The following is a 19,440-nucleotide window of genomic DNA, read 5'->3' as shown; positions in this document are numbered from 1 at the left end:
TGAGATTTCATAACTTAATATAATAATACACTATGAAACAATATATCATGATAATGCCAGGAAAAATTATTAGAGTTAGAATTGGTAATTTATATATTGCAATGAGGGTTGAGGTCGGACCGGGGCGTCATTTAATGGTTGCAGTTAATAACATTTTATTTGTGTGTAGTCTAAAGTAAAGATTCCAAGGTTGTAATTGGTGATATGGCTGCTTTCTCTGCTGGTGTAATAAAGACATTCCCTTTGATGAAGGCTGTAAGAGACGCGTGTGTTGGTGTCAGGGAAGAGGAGGAGGCTGCTGGTCCCGGTGAAAGAGTTGTAAACTGATCCCAGATCCGTGCGGCCGATAAGGTCAGTGGTCTCCTGCCTCAGACCAGCTCTTTGTTGGAATATCCCACTGATACTTGTCCTGCTGCTGTTTGACTGGAGCATCTCAGGACTGCGGTGAGTTCACGGCATATTGCTGTTTATTGCTCGTGTGCTTAATGTTTGGACTAACTGGAGTCATTTGCGTGAGGAGTAGTCCAGAAATGTAAGCTCATACATTTTTATAAGCAGACCTCTGCAGTGAGACGGCTGTTCATTTGCTTTACTTCTGGAGACCAGATGAACATTTACACATACTGGCACAAATCTAATCTTATTTAGATGCAAACTTGTTACTGAATAGTAACATAGTAATAATAGTAATAGTAATAGTAATACATTACTGTAATTGCGTTACTTTTGTAACGCGTTACCCCCAACACTGATAATAAAGAATGATATATACATAATAATAATGTAATAATCTGTGTATATATCACGACAATGGATCCCACTGACTTCGCATAGTACAATATCCGTGGTGCTCACATGTACCATTTCCGTGTTGGTGCCACGGAAAATAGTGGTGAGAGGTCATGGGCATTTCACAGATTTTTGTGACATCAGGTTGGTTACAGTAGCACCCTGTGTTTCTACAGATTATGATATACAGTAAATACTAACAATTTAGGTGTATAGCTTTTCACTTCCTTTCCTCACTTTGTCTTGTAGTTCTTTCACTGAATTATGATACAGTTAATGTGTCGTGCTTTACCTCAGTTTGGGTTTACCTCATTTTAAGAGCAGGTGAGGATCAGGTGATTGTATTTTTATTGTTTTTATTTTGGGTTGCAATATATAAAACTTTTGAACTGACACAGGGCGTGTTTTACTTCTGAACAGCCAAACACGTCGGCAAATTAAATCACGAATTGCTTAGAAAGTCCTCCCAAACCTTGTGTTTCTTCCGATTTTCTAATTTCAAGAGAAACGCTCCACACCTGCTGTCACGCATGGGGGTGACGGGTGATGATTTGGGCTTGTGTTGGAGTGAGAGGACCTGACGGCTGCGGTCATGGTGAGGATCCTAACTCCTAGACATAGAGCGTGGTTTGCGCCGGGCCCACCGCCGGGTGGGTGCAGAGTCGGCGCAGAGTCGGCGCAGTACGGTGGCCGACAAGGGCCAAACGCACTGCAACGGCCTAATGCGTCTCAGTTAAGGAAAACGGCTTCAAGTACAGAAAACGTTTCAAATTCACGCCGTGGCATGCGCCCTCTTGCGCGCCGTCGAGCTCGGCGGCAGAGCGGTCCGCTCTTGTGCCGCGGAAGCACATACACAATGAATGGGAAAGCCGACGGCGGTCGCCGCTTTGCGCATTCTGTGTGAAAGGGGCTTGACTGCTGAAGCTTGGCTGAAACTCAGACCTTACCCAACAAATGAAATTCTGTTTTCTGATTGGCTGAAAAATCTTGTTTTCTGATTGGCTCTCTGAGTAGAGAGCTCAGCACAGTAGTCTACCGTGACTCATTTGTAAGATGGACTGTTGGAGTTACTGTGTGGTGAAATTAATGTCTCAGAGTGAAAATGCCATGTGTGGCATGGGAGACCTATGTGGACCAGCGGCGGCTAGTCAGTAGAGGGCGCTAGGGCGCCGCCCCCATCAAATCAAGAGATGGAAAATAAGGGGTGAGGGCTGGCATCCGCTGCAAGTCGGAAATGAGAGAAACACAGGAAAACACACAACAGGCACACCGGCCTTTGGAATCTGCAAGAGACGGGAACAGGCAGAGACACAAACAGCAACCATTCCAGGTCTCTAAAACTGAATCAGGACTAGGCTACTGCAATTATCTGTCCCCCAAAACCGTGGGGTGAGTATGTAGGTGAGCTAGCAGGTGTGTATGTCTGTGTAAGTGTGTTTGTGCAAAGTGAAAACAAGGTTTCTTTCCAACTCCCCAAATGAACACCAAGGGGAAGGAGGGGCGACGTCTTGTTCAGGAAGAGGTGAGAGTGGCAGTGGAGGAAACAAGAACTTTCAAGGCAGTGGGAATGAAGCAACAGGGAGCTTGGAAGAGATGGGAGAATGCGGCTGAGAGGAGAGTGACCTGGGCTGAGCTCTGGAAAGCCGCGCCTCACTGTTTCAAATTCCTCATCCAGGCAGTGTATGATGCGCTAGCGAGCCTGTCAAACCTGCACATATGGGAAATAGCAGATACACCAGCATGTCCACTATGTTCCAAGCGAGGAACCTTGGAACACATCCTCAGTTGCTGCACAAGGGCATTTGGAGATGGACGCTTCAGGTGGAGACATGACCAGGGGCCTCATTTATAAAAGAGTGCGTAGGATTCATACTAAAAGTGCACGTGCCCCCAAAAGCCGAAAATGGCGTGCACACAAAAAAAATCCTGATTTATAAAACCGTGTGCACGCACACTTGCTCTTTGTGCAATGTTCTCTTTATAAATCACAGTCCAGCTGGAAGGTTGCACAGGTGAATTCGCCTCATATCCCACCCTCTGCACGCCCACTTTCTACCATAAATGGTCAATGCAAAGTACTTGATGATTGTATTTGCATATGAATGAGCCTGCTGAGCATGCGCAGCGGCTTCCTGCAGCCTGTCTCTGCTGCACGTCAGGATGAATGAGACGTGTCGAGCCACCGTGCCACTAAATTTCACGGAGACTGAGATGGAGATGTTGTGGATGAGGTGGAGGCAGGAAAACCACATTATTTGGTGGTCACTGTAGTGGCACTAATCACAAATCAACAAAAATAAAGCGAGTGAGTGGCAGCACGTCGTTGCTGCGCTAAACGCTGTGAGTGCCACGGACAGATCTGTTGCAGGAAAAAAGAAGTGGTGTGATTTGAAGGTGGAGGCCAAGAGGTACGGAGCCCCTAAAGGGACACAGATTTTCTTTATATATATAATGAGTTTTACGTGCGCGCGTGAAACCTTTAAGGCTGATTTATGGTTCTGCGTCACACCAACACAGAGCCTACGGCGTACGGTGCGCGTCGCCGCGTACCGTACGCCGTAGGCTACGCCGTAGGCTACGCCGTCGTTTTAACGCGGAACCATAATTTAGGCTTACGCGCGCGCATAAAGGTTTCAAGCGCGCGTAAATCTCATATATAAAACAAGTCTGAGTCCCTTTAGGGCAGGGGTGTCGGGATCCAGTCCTCGAGGGCCGCATTCCTGAATGTTTCAGATGTTTCCCTGCTTCAGCACACCGTGATAAAAGGAGCTGTGACACCAACAGAGCTGTCCAGACCTTGATGACCAGCTGGTGACGACCATTAATTTGAATCAGGTGTGTTGATGCAGGGAAACATCTAAAACATGCAGGACACCGGCCCTCGAGGACTGGAGTCCGACACCCCTGCTTCAGGGGCTCCGTAGAGTGGCCCGGCACTCATTTGTTCTGTCCTCAGTCACTCTCCAGTTGTGGCGGTGGGTGACGAGGAGGTTCCCGGCCCGGCGTGTCCTGCACCGCGGCTGCAGCAGCAGCACAAGTACCAGTACCAGTACCAGTACCAGCAGCACCAGAGTCCTGACTGACGCTGTGCTTCAAACACAGAGGGACATGATCAGCGCTATTATATTATAAGTCTGATATGTGATGACATTAAAAGTATGACATGAATCTGGCTTCATTTCACCACCTCACCGCCTGCGTCGCCAGTTCCCCATATCTTCAAAATGTTCGTGTGCGAGGGTCAGGGTTGGTGTATTTTTCGGTTAGTTTTTTCTTTTTAAATCCCAACCTTTGCGTAGAAGGTGGCTTGCGCATCTTTCAAGCCCTGTTGTGTACGCAAGTAAGCTTTATAAATGAGGCCCCAGGTCCTTAAGACCATTGCTGAAGCCATCAGCACAGGACTGGTGTGGTCAGTTCCGATCTACCAAGAAAACCATCGCCAGCGCCTGCCAGAAGAATATCATCTGCAGGCATTCTGATATCTGCAAGAGACTTGCAGTTGCTGGTGGACCTTGAACATCAGCTGAAGTTCCCCAGCCATATTGCAGTCACCACTCTGCGACCAGACATCGTCCCTGTGTCTGAGTCCACCAAGCAAGCTGTGCTAATGGAGCTGACAGTCCCGTGGGAAGATCACCTGGAAGAGGAAGAGGCCTTTGAGAGGAAGCTCTCCAAGTATGCAGGACTTGTCAGTGACTGTCAGCAGGCGGGTTGGAGAGTAAGGTGTTTCCCTGTGGAAGTTGGATGCAGAGGATTTGCAGCCCGGTCCTTGATCAGAGCCTTCAGTAGTTTAGGCATCGATGGAGAGAGATCAGTATCACAGATGCGGCAGAGAGAGCCTCAAGATGGCTGTGGCTTAAGAGAGGGGAACCATGGAGTCATGGTAGCTAGCTAGCCATCTGGACGCAAGCTGGGGCCTGATCCACGCCAGCTGGGTCACCTGATTGAGGGCGTATGATTTCGAAAGACCCAAAATGCCTGATGACATCAGGAAAATCACTGAGGATGTGTGTAGATAGGCATCAGTAGATACACAGAGGAGGAGGGCACAACCACGCCACCCGAGAGATCAGAAGCCGACAAGGAAGAAACCCGAACCCAAGCCACCAGCAGCCCCACGGAGGACCAGAAGAGGGATAGGAGGAAACCCCCCCCAGCAAGCCCAGCAGGGAGGGGGGCGGGACATTTTTAATCTAATGTGATGGGACAATTAATTTCCTGTCTTTTTTAGCTGAGCAAAATGGCAGACACAAGCAAAACTTAGGGAACTAAACTAAATGCGGTGGTTTCTTTACAAAAACACCTTGAGGCATTCAGTGGAGGAAAAAACGGAAGGTAAAGGAGCTTGGGTCTGACCAACCCGATTTAAACATTCAGCAGCAGGCAAGCGACTGCGAGCGACTCTCCAACCAGAGCTTCTCCCGCTCCAGTTACGAGAAAATGAGATGGCTAACTGGATGTGGCGTTAGCAATGCCTTTTATTGTTTTCCCTGCCTGTTGTTTCAAAGTGCTGACACTGATACTTTATGCACAACTCCAGGAGTAAGAGACCTAAAACATCCGTCAGAAAAATGTAAATGACACGTAAAGAGCCGCAGCCACCTGGATAGACAGATAGACGGATAGAGTCTCACATTTCAATTCAATTCAATTCAATTTTATTTATATAGCGTCTAATACAACAGATGTTATCTCTAGACGCTTTCCAGAGATCCAGAACATGAACATAAACATAAACATAAACCCCCGAGCAATTATTATATAAACAATGGCAGGTAAAAACTCCCATAGTGGGAGAAAAGCCTTAACCCAAACAGTGGCAAGGAAAAACTCCCCTTTAGGAGGGAAGAAACCTTGAGCAGGACCAGGCTCATAAGGGGGGACCCTCCTGCCGAAGGCCAGACTGGGGGAGTCAGGGACGTCAGCAGCACACAGCAGGCAGATGGAAGCAGCAGCGGGATGACCAGAGGGGGGGGGCCGGCACAAGAAACTACAGGAACGATGGACAAAAATGATAGCTATAACATATTTATAATAAATAAAAATGGTAATGGAGAAGAGAGGCAGGGAAAAGGAGAGGAGAAGAAGGGTGAGAGGCACCGCCCAGCGGATCATGTCGGTGCCCCCCTGCAGCATAAGCCTATATCAGCATATATACCGCGAAGCTATATTTGAGACTAACTATTATAGTCTTGTTCTATAGCTGCAACTATGACTACTGACTCTAACACACTACAGTTTACACTACCTAGAGATTTACCAACACCAGCTAGAGGTTTACTAAACACTAACTATAGGCTTTACTAAACAGAAAGGTTTTAAGTTTAGTTTTAAAGGTGGAGGTGGTGTCAGCCTCCTTAACCCAGATTGGAAGTTGGTTCCAAAGTAATGGTGCCTGATAGCAGAACGCCCGCCCTCCAAATCTACATTTAGATACTCTAGGAACTACGAGTAAACCTGCACCCTGGGAGCGGAGAGCACTATCAAATCTTGTAAATACTGCGGAGCTAAGCCGTTTTGGGCTTTATATGCAAGTAATACAATTTTAAATTGAATTCTGAATTTTACAGGTAGCCAATGGAGCGACGCTAACACTGGAGAGACGTGGTCTCTCCTGCTGATCCCTGTCAGCACTCGTGCTGCTGCATTCTGGATCAGCTGGAGCCTATTCAGCAAATTACTTGGACATCCTGCTAACAACACATTACAGTAATCCAGTCTAGAAGATACAAACGCATGAACTAGTTTTTCTGCATCACTCTGCGAGAGGATTTTCCTAATTTTTGCAATATTACGGAGATGGAAAAACGCTATTTTACCAACCTGATTAACATATGGTTTAAACGACAAATCCTGATCGAAAACAACACCAAGGTTTCTCACAGTTGCACTAGAAGCCATCGCAACACCATCTAGTCCCTTCCTAAGATGCTCTGGACCAAGAATGATAACCTCTGTTTTATCTGAATTTAGAAGCAAGAAATTTCTGGACATCCATTCCTTGATGTCCCTAAGACATGCCTGAAGTTTAACCAACGGTTCTGTCTTATCCGGCTTCATAGACAAATAGAGCTGCGTATCATCAGCATAGCAATGAAAGTGTGTGCTGTGATTCTGGATTATACTTCCCAACGGCTGCATGTATAAACTGAACAAGATTGGCCCTAGCACTGAAGCCTGCGGAACACCATAACAGACCCTTGACTGTTCTGAAGAAACCTCATGTACATGAACAAACTGTCAGATAGATATGATTTAAACCAACGTAGAGCTGTCCCTTTAATCCCAACAACATGCTCTAACCTGTGCAGTAAAATGCCATGATCAACATTGTCAAAAGAAGGCCATTTCAACAAGTCAACACTGTGGATTCGTTGAAATGCGCGAATCTCACATTCAATGCGTGAGACTTGAGACGGCAACGTTGTTAGCGTTAGCTCTCTGCCAGCAATGACACATGGAAACATGGAAAAATACAATAAAATCAACATAAACTCACCAAAACTGGTGTAACTTATGTTATATAATTCCAGACCAGGTAAGTTTACAGTTGAAACACTATTCCACTGGCTAGCTGTTTGTGCTTCCTCCTCTTCTCCTGCCTCACATCTCTGCTCCCGTATTAGCGCCGGCCAACTCATTCCTGCACCGATGCACGATGCAGAACTAAGTTTCGTTGCAGTTCCACAAATGACTGATATAGGCCGACTGCAAAGGACAGTCACTCTCAATTGACTCACATGTTAAAATGTCCAACTGTAGAGCAGAGATAATCTTTTGATCTATATCAATTCAATCGCTAACTGTTGTATTTTCCTCACCTGTAATCGTCATGCTTCCACCCTTTGCGATTTAACTCCCCAATTGTATTGACATAGCTTTGGCTAAATATGATGATCATTTTTTATTTTGCCATCCATGTTGAACGGTATATCCTGCTGGAAACGTCTCACGGCAGCTCTACAGATATTTCGGCGGGGTTTTGCTGAATGAGCTGGGAACAAAGCTAACTTTGATTGAGATGCGGTGGTCATGTACCCGTTGGCTTGCTGAGGAACATGGCTGTGCACTGCACGAAGAAAACCAGCTTTAAAAGATTCAGAAGCCGATGGGTCACGTGACCAAATACTTCGTACATTCTATACTTCCGCAGTGCCACTCCGGTGCTCAATGTAGTCCCTCAGGGGGCAGCCACATGACTTTTCTATAGGTATACTTTTAATCCTTTTTTTATTCATTAAATTAAAGGAGCATGAGGCTCCTTTTAAGAAATGAGACTCTCTAGCGCCACCCTTCGCCACGACGGCCGTCGGGGGTACTGCACCCAACAGTGAAGCCGGCACGGGAGAACGGGAAGAACGGGGAGAACGCGCATGCAGCGTCATGTGACGTCACATCCGCAGGACAGCGCGGGAAATTTGGCCTCCGAATTGCAGCACATTTTGCAGCACACCGCCTGTTCAAGGCAATGGAGAGATACACTAGAGGGCTCATTCTTTTTGGTTTGGAACGCTTCATCTGACATTATTACTAGAAAACTTAAAACGTATATGGATTTTTTTCATAAATCCTGCCTCAATCCTGCCTCAAACTCTGTTTATATCCTAATTCATTGTGGGCTATGTCAGACTAAGATCACGTGATTTCGATTATGTTTTACACAAAAGAAAAAACACAGGACTAAAAGAGCGGTTACTAACTGTTGCATATGACCATTGTTGGGCGTCGCCCACGTGAACTCTGGACTTATAAATGTGTATGAACATTTTGTGAATGTGTATATTTGAAACTTTGAAACTGCTCAGCTGAAAACCGGCTGCAATGTGCCTCCTGGTGATCTCGGCCGAGATAGTCCGTTTACGACCCCCACGGCCTAGCTCGAGATAGTAAGTTTACGACACCTAGGAGGGGGGCCAGGCGCAGTATAGCCCCCACAAACCCAGCAGGGTTCCTGCCAGACCTGGAGGAACAAAGGAAAAGACAACGCAAAGGGACCAGGAACAGACTCCCTGGGGTGACGACACCAGGGGGGGTTCAGACTAAATGGAGCCCAGGAAGCGAGCCCTGAAGGGGGGGACTGTCCCTCTCAGTAAAACCGCCCCAAGCCCAAAAGCGGGAAGCACCCAATCACTTGCCAGGGGCTGGTGACATCACGCAGCCCGCGGAACTCAAAAGCTCCCTTCCTGCCCAGTGCTCTCTCTCCCTCAGCCAGCGGACCGGACAAGACGTGCCTGCCGACCGAGGCAGCCACGGCCGCATCTACCCATTTATTCCTGAGCGCTGCAACGAGACGGGGGGGGGAGCCGCTTCGAGCCTGGAGTGTCCGGCGGAGCGTAAGACCCGTTACCACGGAGCGCACTGCGCTCCCAAGTTTCTCTCTTTTCTAATTTCTCTCTCCGCTCTAAGTTCTCTCCCGAGGAGGGCCTGATCCTCCGGTCAGCCTGCCAGCTCAGCCCGAGGAGCACCCAGCCACCTGTGTCCGTGAGGCCCACGCGCTCAGGAGCCCGGACGGGAGCCCGCACGTCCGACGAGTGGACCGGATCCCCGCGCGCACCGAGACGCCGTGATAGGCTCCGTTGACCAGGGCAGGATCGCCCGGCTGCTGCACCCCTGTCTTTTTATTTCTTCAGAGTCGAAGGAGAAGAGAGAGAGACGAGAGACTGCTTGGACTGAGAGCCGAGAGGAACGAGGCCGCATTGGACTGGAACCCCCGACAGAACCCGCAGCCCAGATGCAGAATCCAGAGGAGACGTGAGGCTGTGTTTGGGCGATCAGTCAGTTAGAACGGTGTAAAGCTGAACTTATGTTTAATGAGATTACTGTATGCGTATTACTGTACGTTATCATTATTGTGTTCTTTATCATCTTTATTATTATTACATTTGATTCTTTTCTTTTCATTCCATGCATTTAACTTTCATGTCCTATTTTTCTATTGATGTTTTTCTAGTTAATTAATTGTTTTATGATACTTAAGCCATTTCTGCCATCAGATTTATTGGGTATTTATTTACCATCTTTTGATACCCGTATGTGAATAAATCCTGATTGATTTTTTTATGAGTGGTTGTTATTTCATGCAAGATTTGGTCACAGATTGATTTGTTTAAGCAGAGCCTAGTGTTCGGACATCACGCCTTCACTGTTATTCTGTAAGATTTGCTGTTCTGCAGGATAATTCAAAAATCATATGAGACTGATTTTCTGCTGTTTTAGTTATCGAATTCCACCGGAGTAAGGCCCCGGCGGTGGTGCCCCTACGAGAACTATCATTTTTTGATAATACAATTTGATAAATAGTCAACTTTATTAATTATTAATAATTCTTTAATAGAATTATCATTAGCCTTGATAACTGGACAGCCAAGCTACCTATGAGTTGCACAACACCATATAATGCATATTTTCGTCTATTCTGTGGCAGAATTTCTTAAAAAAAGATTTAAATTTGAGGTAGTTTCTTCTGCAAAAAGGATGAAGAAACACTGGAACAATTGTTTTATCAATGTCCTTTTTCCCATTGTTTCTGGACAGACATACACAATTGGATATCTCTTAAAATTAATAATGTTCCACCTTTTGAATTAAGCCACATTATTTTATTCTTTCTGATATTATTAATATAATTTTGTTACTGGGTAAGTACCATATTCATTGTGCCAAATGGAGAAATTGTAAACCCTCCTTCCGGGGTTTTATTAACGATTTTAAGATTTTTTTCACATGTGTCAAAAGAGTAGAAAACAAAAATGCAAGTAAAATAAGTCTAGACATTGATCGTTATTTTAATTTAATAATTCCTCTCCTTTTCTATGCTCCATTATGTGAATTTAAATTCACTTAAAGTTTTTTGTATTCCTTACAAGAATCCCCATTTTTTATTTTGATATTGATTTTCCTTTCTTTTCATATTGCATTTAAATTTATATTTGTCCATTATCCTCTTTGAGAGTTTGTATATTTTCAATAAAGTTCAATTCAATTCAATTCAATTCAATTTTATTTATATAGCGTCTAATACAACAGATGTTGTCTCTAGACACTTTCCAGAGATCTAGAACATGAACATAAACATAAACATAAACATAAACCCCCGAGCAATTATTACATAAACAGTGGCAGGTAAAAACTCCCATAGTGGGAGAAAAGCCTTAAGCCAAACAGTGGCAAGGAAAAACTCCCCTTTAGAAGAAACCTGGACCAGGACCTTGATCATCAGGGGGGACCCTCCTGCCGCGGGCCAGACTGGGGGGGTCGGGGACGTCAACAGCACACAGCAGGCAGGTGGAAGCAGCAGCGGGATGACCGGGGGTGGGGACAGCAGTCAGGTGGAAGCAGCAACGGATGACCGGGGGTGGGGACCGCAGGCAGGTGGAAGCAGCAACGGGATGACCGGGGTGGGGACCGCAGGCAGGTGGAAGCAGCAGCGGGATGACCAGGGGTGGGGACCGCAGGCCAGCACGCAGCTCCCGAAGCTCCGGCCCAATCAACAAGCCCCAGGTTGGTTCAGGGTCAGGGAAAGGTTGAGAAGGGGCAGGGCCAGGGAGAGGAGTCTTGACGGACAAATCTCTCCCCCGCCTGACCGGGCCGTTACCCTGCCCCTCTCACTCCCACACTGCAGGTTCCGGTGTTGTGCATTCAGATTCAAATTCAAATTTTGTTTAAAAAAAAATAAAAACAAATGCATATTTCTTCATGACTGTGTTGCTCCTGCACCTTCTCACCAGTAGATAGGGATCAGGTCCAGGTATGGCTTTGTGAGGTCTGAAAATAAAAACAAGACATCTTCTGAACTAAGTTGGTCTAAGTCCGTTTCTGCCCTGCTAACCGACACAACGCTGTGTAGATTCAGGAGTTGGAGAGGAAGACGGGTGCAGGACATAGAACTGGGGTGCCTCTCCAAGAATACGTGAATAAAAAGATAATTGTCAAATTTTAGGCTTGGAATTCAGTAAGGGCCAGTCCCAATCCCCCCCTAGTCCTACTTTTCAGCCCTAACCCTAAATTGTGCGCGTTCCCGTGAGGGTAGCGGTGCATGTAAGGCTAGTGGACATAGCGGGGGCTAGTGTGTATGAATCTACCCCTTAAAAACGAGGGTTTTCAGATGCACACTAGCTGACCGAGGGTTAGAAAAAATTCCCAGAATGCTTTTCGTTGTCATTTGCGGACTGAATCAAACGAAAAAACATGGCGGACATTTCTTATTTTTTAGTGAATAAAATCAATATTTTGAGTTTGTTTCTGCATAAAAATGCATTTTGATTACATTTCTAGCGAGAAATATGTATGAATGTATATAATCACTCGCTTGCTCGTTTTTTCAGATCTCGCCATAATAAAGGCTGATTTATGGTTCCGCGTTAAATCGACGCGTACCCTACGCCGTAGGCTCTGCGTCGATGTTACGCGGAACCATAAATCAGCTCCCGAGCCGGCGGCTCTAGATATCCCCCGAAAACATCGGATCAAATTTCTTAACAGGCGTTATTTGGATAAACTGAGCCCAGGTTGGGGATCGTAACGGTTACTTTTACGCCTGAAAAAATATTAAAACTTGATAAAGTGGCATATTAACAGCGCTACAGCAGAAATTAAAACAGCTTTTAGCTCTGGGCTTCCTGATATGGTGTGACGTATGTGCAAACTTACGCTTACGTACCCGAACGTAAACCACGCAAGTGACGTAGCAAGTGGTGTCCCAATCCCTAGGGAAGATTACAAGGGCCCTACCTATTTTTAGGGCTAGTGGTAGAAAGTAGGTGTATTAGGATTGACCCTAAGTGTCCATGGGTGTTCTTCTTTGTTGGGACAGATTGACTATGGAGAGACAGGCGGTGCAGAGGGCCAGAGAGGCGTTCTTCAGCGGCCGGACTCGACCCCTGGAGTTCAGGCTGCAGCAGCTCCACGCCTTGCAGAGGATGATCACAGAGAAGGAGACGGAGATCTCCACGGCTCTCAAACAGGACATCAACAGGGTGAGTGGTGACTCCTAAAAGCCTCCTTCACATAATCAAAATTGATTTAACTGGGGCGCTTCTTATTCTTCGTACCTTAATCAATTATTTTTAATTTAGAAAAAATTCTTGAGAATGATTTCATATTCTACACATCAAGCACCTTCTGCACCCTTATTTAGCAAATTTAAATTACTGGTATTTTTTCTATTAATATGTTTCAAACATGCCTGTTTATGTTTAAGTTCATTCATTCCAAACAAGATATTCCAGGCACTTTTCATCATTTTTTTCTGTTATCATCAGATATTCACTCTTATTCAGTTAAGCTGGGCAGACACTGTGCGATATTTTAAATGGTTTGATTCAGCCCCATCTCAAACTGCACGACTAGATCGCTGAGTTCAAAAGTTCACAGCCCACGATTTATGGTCTCACACTGAACGACCCGATGCTCTGATGCTCCGTCTGCTCACACTATACGATCATAATACTCACGTCTGCTCACACTATACGATCATAATCCTCCTGTCGGACCTCTCTGTTACTGGAAGTCGTGGCTGGTTTTGGGGCAGGGGTGGGCTGTGTCCACCCAAACGTGCGTCCTGCCCACCTGATCAAAGGTTATGGGGATCCTTAATTTTTTATATATATATAAAAATAAATCACAAAATATCTGTACCGCTTCTGATTGGGTGGGCACTGCGCATCATTTTTAGACACAACAATGAATGCATACCGCAAAAGTTGTCTCGGTGGAGGGACTCAACGTCCCAGCAAAATTAACACTTCTTTGTGTTCAGAACAGCACACAGCACACACTAAAGGCTGATTTATGGTCCCGCGTTACACCAATGTAGAGCCTACGGCGTAGGGTACGCGGCGACGCGCCCCGTTGTGTAACACGGAACCATAAATTAGCCTTTGGCAATTTGTGCCATTCTGTGTGGCGATAAATGAAAAAAGATTAGACAACGTCGTGATTGGACAAGGAATTGTCTGGGCAGATGTGGGAAATGCGGTCTTTTTTCTGCTATTAAAACATGATTTGTAATGTGAATTTGCAACATTTTAAACTACAAATAATAGTTTTTGACGTGACATCAGAGATTGTGCATGCTCTCTGTGAAAGGATGAGTCCAATCGGGTCGTAGCTGCTTCAACTGTGAGATGCCTTCACGACGAGCGACCAGGATTTCAAACACGTTTGATTTTCTTGCGAGCTCACGATTTGTGATCGGGAGCTCGTCGTGAGGTGTTAATCTCTCGTCGTGAGGTGTTAATCTCTCGTCGTGAGGTGTTAATCTCTCGTCGTGAGGTGTTACTCTCTCGTCGTGAGGTGTTACTCTCTCGTCGTGAGGTGTTAATCTCTCGTCGTGAGGTGTTAATCTCTAATCGTGAGGTGTTAATCTCTCGTCGTGAGGTGTTACTCTCTCTTCGTGAGGTGTTAATCTCTCGTCGCGAGATGTTAATCTCTCGTCGTGAGGTGTTACTCTCTCAACGTTACCCCACGTTTACTGCACGAGACACGATCAACGAATGGGTCAAAATCCGGCCCGAACGAAAAAATAGTTGCACGACTGGAAAACCGGTTCAAAACGAGCCGACAATCGCACAGTGTATGCGAGGTCGGAAGAACTTTCATTTACCTCTTTGTCTAACCTCCAGTCACAAATCCTTCATCAAATTCCATGGCCCTCAACTCTGGAACTCTTTAGATCGGTCTCTTAAATTTGCATCATCCTTAAAAATGTTTAGGACCAGCTTGGTGGGGAATCTCTTATCTAGGCAAAATTAATAGGCTATTCTAATGGAAATGAAATTGCCATTTTATAGATATTTTTTGTTTGTGTGTTTATTGTGTTTTTTTTGTTGTTTCTTTTACCTTTTATTTTTCCTTTCTTTTCTTTTTTTATTGATTGATTTGTTTTTGTGATTTTGTATTGAGGGGGAGGATTTTTTATAAGCCCTTCGGGCTTCTTTTCCTCTCCTGCACAATTATTTGTCCTTGTATTGTTAATATAATTACTGTTTTATCATTGTGCATATGAATAAAAAAATAAAATAAATAAAAACTGTATTTCTCCCAGAGCCAGTACGACACACCGCTCCTGGAGCTGATCGGGATCGAACATGAGATCAAGCTGGCGACAGAGAAGCTTGCAGAGTGGGCAGCTGCTCGACACGTAGAGAAGAACCTGCTCACCTTAAGAGATGAGGTTTATATCCGTCCGGAGCCCTTAGGGGTGGTTCTTATCATCGGGCCCTGGAACTACCCCTGGTCCCTCACCCTGGGACCCCTGATTGGAGCCATCGCAGCAGGTGAGGACACTTCCTGTCTGGAGCTCCTCAGTAACTGCTAATAACTCATGATGTTATCCAATGAAATCCTGATGAGGGGGGGCCACTTGTGATGGCAGAACCAGCCTGAACAAACGTCAGTTCAAACACAACTGAAATATTATCACGACCTTGAGTTATACTACGAAATTACTTTTCATTCCAGTGAGAATATTACAAAGCAGTCATGGATATTCAGATACATGCACATGCACAAGCAGAGAGAAGACAGCTGGACCTTCTGTGCCTGAGTCTTGACAGGGCTGGAGCAGCTTAAACACTAGAGTCAGTGCGTTTACATGGGAAGTTTAATTCCTCTTTAATTCAGAATTAAAATTAAACCTTATTTAAAATGAGTAAAAATTACCATGTAAACACCTAATTCCCAATGAATAATGAATAAATGTCCATTCCGAATTAAACTTAATTCTTAAGTAAGTGGCTGGTTTACTCTGATTTTAAATCCGAATAGAATAATTCTGCGATCATGTATACACTCATTCCTCTTTAAATTAAAGCTAGGGTCTACGATCTTGAGTTTTTTTTTTTAAAAGACACCTACTCCCCACTAGGGATGGGTATCGTTTGCATTTTCATCGAATCCGATTCCTATTTTGAATCCTCATTTCGATTCCGATTCTTTTCGAATACCGATTCCGATACCAGGGATTAAAGCAAAAAAAATATTTTTGACTGAAAAAAATTTTTCAGGCCAGTATTCCCCCGTCATCTATGCACTGCACCTATTGTGAAAACCAGGTTTTTTCTTGCTTTAACATATATAAAGTGGTCTCCCCTCAGCCTGCCTGTGCTGATTACAAATAATATAATATATTACAAATAATAGCAGTGACCAAAACACCTGCAGAAATACTGCAGGAATGACATAGCAGCAGTTAAATGCAGCCTTCTGTAAGCTTTAAATATCCACTGGGCTTACATCAAATACATCAAAACACAACAATAAAAAACACTTTTCTGAACTTATCAATATGACTCTGTCCTTCACAGGATAAGTAAAATGGATCACTGCAAAAACTCAAAATCTTAACAAGAATATTTGTCCTATTTCTAGTTAAAATGTCTCATTTTAGTAAAAACAATCTCATTACACTTAAAACAAGACTCATCACTGGAAAAAACAACAATTTTCACCTGTTTCAAGTAGATTTTCACTTGAAATAAGTAGAAAAAACAAGATTTTTTTGCTTGTAATAAGAAGATAAATCTTGTCCCACCGGCAGATTTTCCTACTTATTTCAAGTGAAAATTTACTTGAAACAAGTGAAAATTGTCAAGTTATTTTTCTGTTGATGACTCTAAATGTTGAAATAGCAGTAAAACCACATTCATTGATGAAATTACTAATGGATGGAAAGGGGGGATGGAAGTTTTACAGGGGGGATGATTTGGACCGTTTTTATTTCAGGAGGGAGGATTTGGACCGTTTTTATTTCAGGGGGGATGCCATCCCCCCTCATCCCCCCTCTACTCGAGTACTGCCTGTAGCTATATTCTACATCTGGGCTGATGTGGACGTACAGATAGCAGCAGAGGATATTTCAGTTGCTATATGGCTGTCTGTCTGTACAGTCGTGCAAGTTCAATGCTATTAAAGCACTTTAAATCAAAGCATTTAGTTTTTTTTATATAAAATAAATACATTTCTATGCAGTTTAGAAGTTTTGGGGATGTCCCTTTTTGGCGCCTGCACTGCTGAAATCAGGCGTTCATTATTTATATTTCTATAAATATGTAACCCTAGTCTAGGGTCCCTAGAGGCGACCTGCCGGGGGCCCGCGTTAACGGGTCCCTGACGGGCGTCGCAGCTGGGGAGATCCGCGAGAAGGGCCCGGCGCGCGTCCAGAGTTGCCGTCGCCGGCCGCCGTATCCGACCCCCCCCCCCACCGGTCCGCCTTCCGGCGCGGTGCCGGACACCGCCCCGCGAAAACCCCGCCCGACGACGCGGGGACGCCGCAGGACGAAGGCCCCGCCACTTACAGCGCAGCCGCGGATGTGACGTAGTACTCAGAGCGCGCGCGGGGGGCGGGGGGAGAGAGAGAGAGAGGAAAAAAAAAAAAAACTCCCAGGATTCGAAATGAAGATTCGAAATGCGCATTTTTAAACGAATATCGAATTTTTGGATTTCGCTTCCGGTTCCAAAATTGGAACCGGGTTTCGGTACCCATCCCTACTCCCCACACAAACTCCCTCCCCACCTTACCGTTCTTTGGGAGGCGGGGAGTAGGTGAGGACTGACCATTCAATCACTGATATTCAAGCAGATTGACCAATAGGCGGCGTTGGGGCCGAATGGCGCCTATTGGTTGACTTCTTTGCAGGATTACAGCAGATAGAAGAAATATTTTCTTTTGGTTCTTTTTGCTAATCATATTTCATAGGTAACACTATTGGGCCATAACAACCTTATAAATGATTTTGATAAAAATGTACAATATGTAAAATCGTAGACCCTAGCTAGTCGGCTGCATATATGAAAAAAAAACATCATACCCCAAAAAAATTCTAACAAAAGGTTTTTCAGTGGATTATTGTAGTACTAGGTGTACTTAATGACATCCTAAAAGTCTACCAAAATCTGACCACCAGAAAGGTGTATTTTTCAAGATGGCGACCAAGGTGGCCAAGAAATCCCAGGTGAATAGGGTAAAATTTTTAACAAACAGATATCATCATGAAACTTCCCCAGTTAATTACTTACATGAAGACAAAAAAAAATTGCATTGGAAGTTTTTTGAAATTGTATGTGTAACTATGCAAATTAGGCGTATCTCATTGAATATGCGCCAATTCGCATAAAGGAACATATATCTTAACATTGGATAAAGCTAGGTTAAAAATGATTGTTTGACCTTATTCACCTATCAGATACAAATTTACACAGAAGATTTTGGAAAACTCTTATCACTCTGCAGGCGGAGCGGAGCAGAGTGCCTGCGGAGGTTCACGCCCTGTTTAACCAAGGAGACTGCCTCCACGTGCAGTGCTTCTGCTCTGCTTCGGCGTCCGGTGGGTTTACGCTGTTACAGGTAAAAACTCATTTTGAGAAAATGGCCAATAAAGATAACGATTGTGAATTCTTATATTAGTAATATACAAAAATATACAGACGCAAGTATATATGTAACGATTCACTCGGGTCATGATTCGATTCGATTCACGATTTTTAGCCCACGATTACGATTTTTCATGATTCTTTAAACAAAATTATTAAATTAAAAGAATCTGAAGTTAGGTCCAGGTCCAAAACCAGTTGTCTGTGGGTAAACTATCAGAGAATGCTGCAGACAGCCCGAGACCTAATCAAAGCAGACCGCACTGGATCTTGGAAGATGCACTTGCGTGCTGTATTGGACTGTCTTCCAATATTTGCCGCTGCTGGGCACTACAACTATCTAAAATCTTCATATTTCTACATCCAAGAAATGTGCCAACTCGAGACCAGACACCCTGATGTATATGCCAAATTTTCCAGGGGCTTTCATGTGATCCGCCGCAGCAACCAGTTCTGGACAGGCCTTAGCTCAGACCTTGTCATTGAGCAGACCTTGATGCGGTCCCTGAAGGGTACTCGAGGCTTGACCCACGGAAGTGGAATGACTGAGGAAATGCGAGCACTGTGGACTATGTCCATTCCCATCACATCTGAGTATAACAACTCCATGCAGCAGTTCAATGACCTCACCTACACAACCAGCGAGCAACACCGAGAATCAACCCCCGGGTGCCGTTCATATGGCAGCCCACTGCTCTCTAGTCTCTAGAGATGGGTTAAATGCAGAGACCAAATTCCACCAGCCTGGCTGTGTGTTCATTAATATATATAAAAAAAAAAAATAAATAAATAAAAAAAAAAAATTTAAAAAAAAAAACAGAAGCAAGGATGAAACGAGATTACGTAGATTTGGAAAAGATCAAGGAGAAACTTTCCTCTTGCACGCCATTCTCTCCTGACCCATCTCTGAGGAACATCGTTACTGGTGTTGTTGCCAAAGAGGATGTGAATGTGCATGACTTTGAGAATGTTGGGAACGAGATCCTTAAATAAATGGTTGGAAAACATGTTTTCGGAATCTCGTTCAAACGGAAGGATCGCGTAAAAACCCTTGCAGATGATTCCACCATCAAAAATGCCCAAGGCCGAAGCATTGATCCTGCTCTGTTGTTCCAACGATTTTTGATGATGTCGAAAACTGGGCAATTTTCACTGGAAGATGTAATGAACTATGAGCTCTGCTCATTCCCTGCCGCCCTGTTTGAAGACAAAGACATCTTCTGTAAAGCCAACATGCCCCAACTAGTACAGGCAGTCACTGAGTTCTCAAGCAAGGGATCA

At 44.7% G+C, this 19,440-nt stretch overlaps 1 protein-coding gene across 1 annotated transcript in view; it reads left to right on the top strand.

Moving 5' to 3' along the window:
* Positions 1–344: 344 nt before the first annotated feature.
* Positions 345–19,440, top strand: part of LOC133442209 (aldehyde dehydrogenase, dimeric NADP-preferring-like) — a 43,194-nt gene continuing 24,098 nt past the window's right edge. Inside the window, exons 1-3 of the mRNA XM_061720158.1 lie at positions 345–444; positions 12,602–12,764; positions 14,834–15,065. Of these exons, the coding sequence (XP_061576142.1) occupies positions 12,609–12,764; positions 14,834–15,065 (388 nt within the window). The 5' untranslated portion in view covers positions 345–444; positions 12,602–12,608. The remainder of the gene's footprint in view (positions 445–12,601; positions 12,765–14,833; positions 15,066–19,440) is intronic.

The sequence above is a fragment of the Cololabis saira genome, chromosome 4 (assembly GCF_033807715.1).
Source record: "Cololabis saira isolate AMF1-May2022 chromosome 4, fColSai1.1, whole genome shotgun sequence".
NCBI classification, from domain to species: Eukaryota; Metazoa; Chordata; class Actinopteri; order Beloniformes; family Belonidae; genus Cololabis; species Cololabis saira.
The sequence above is the reverse complement of the archived record's forward strand: the minus strand, read 5'-3'. Positions and strand labels throughout refer to the sequence as shown.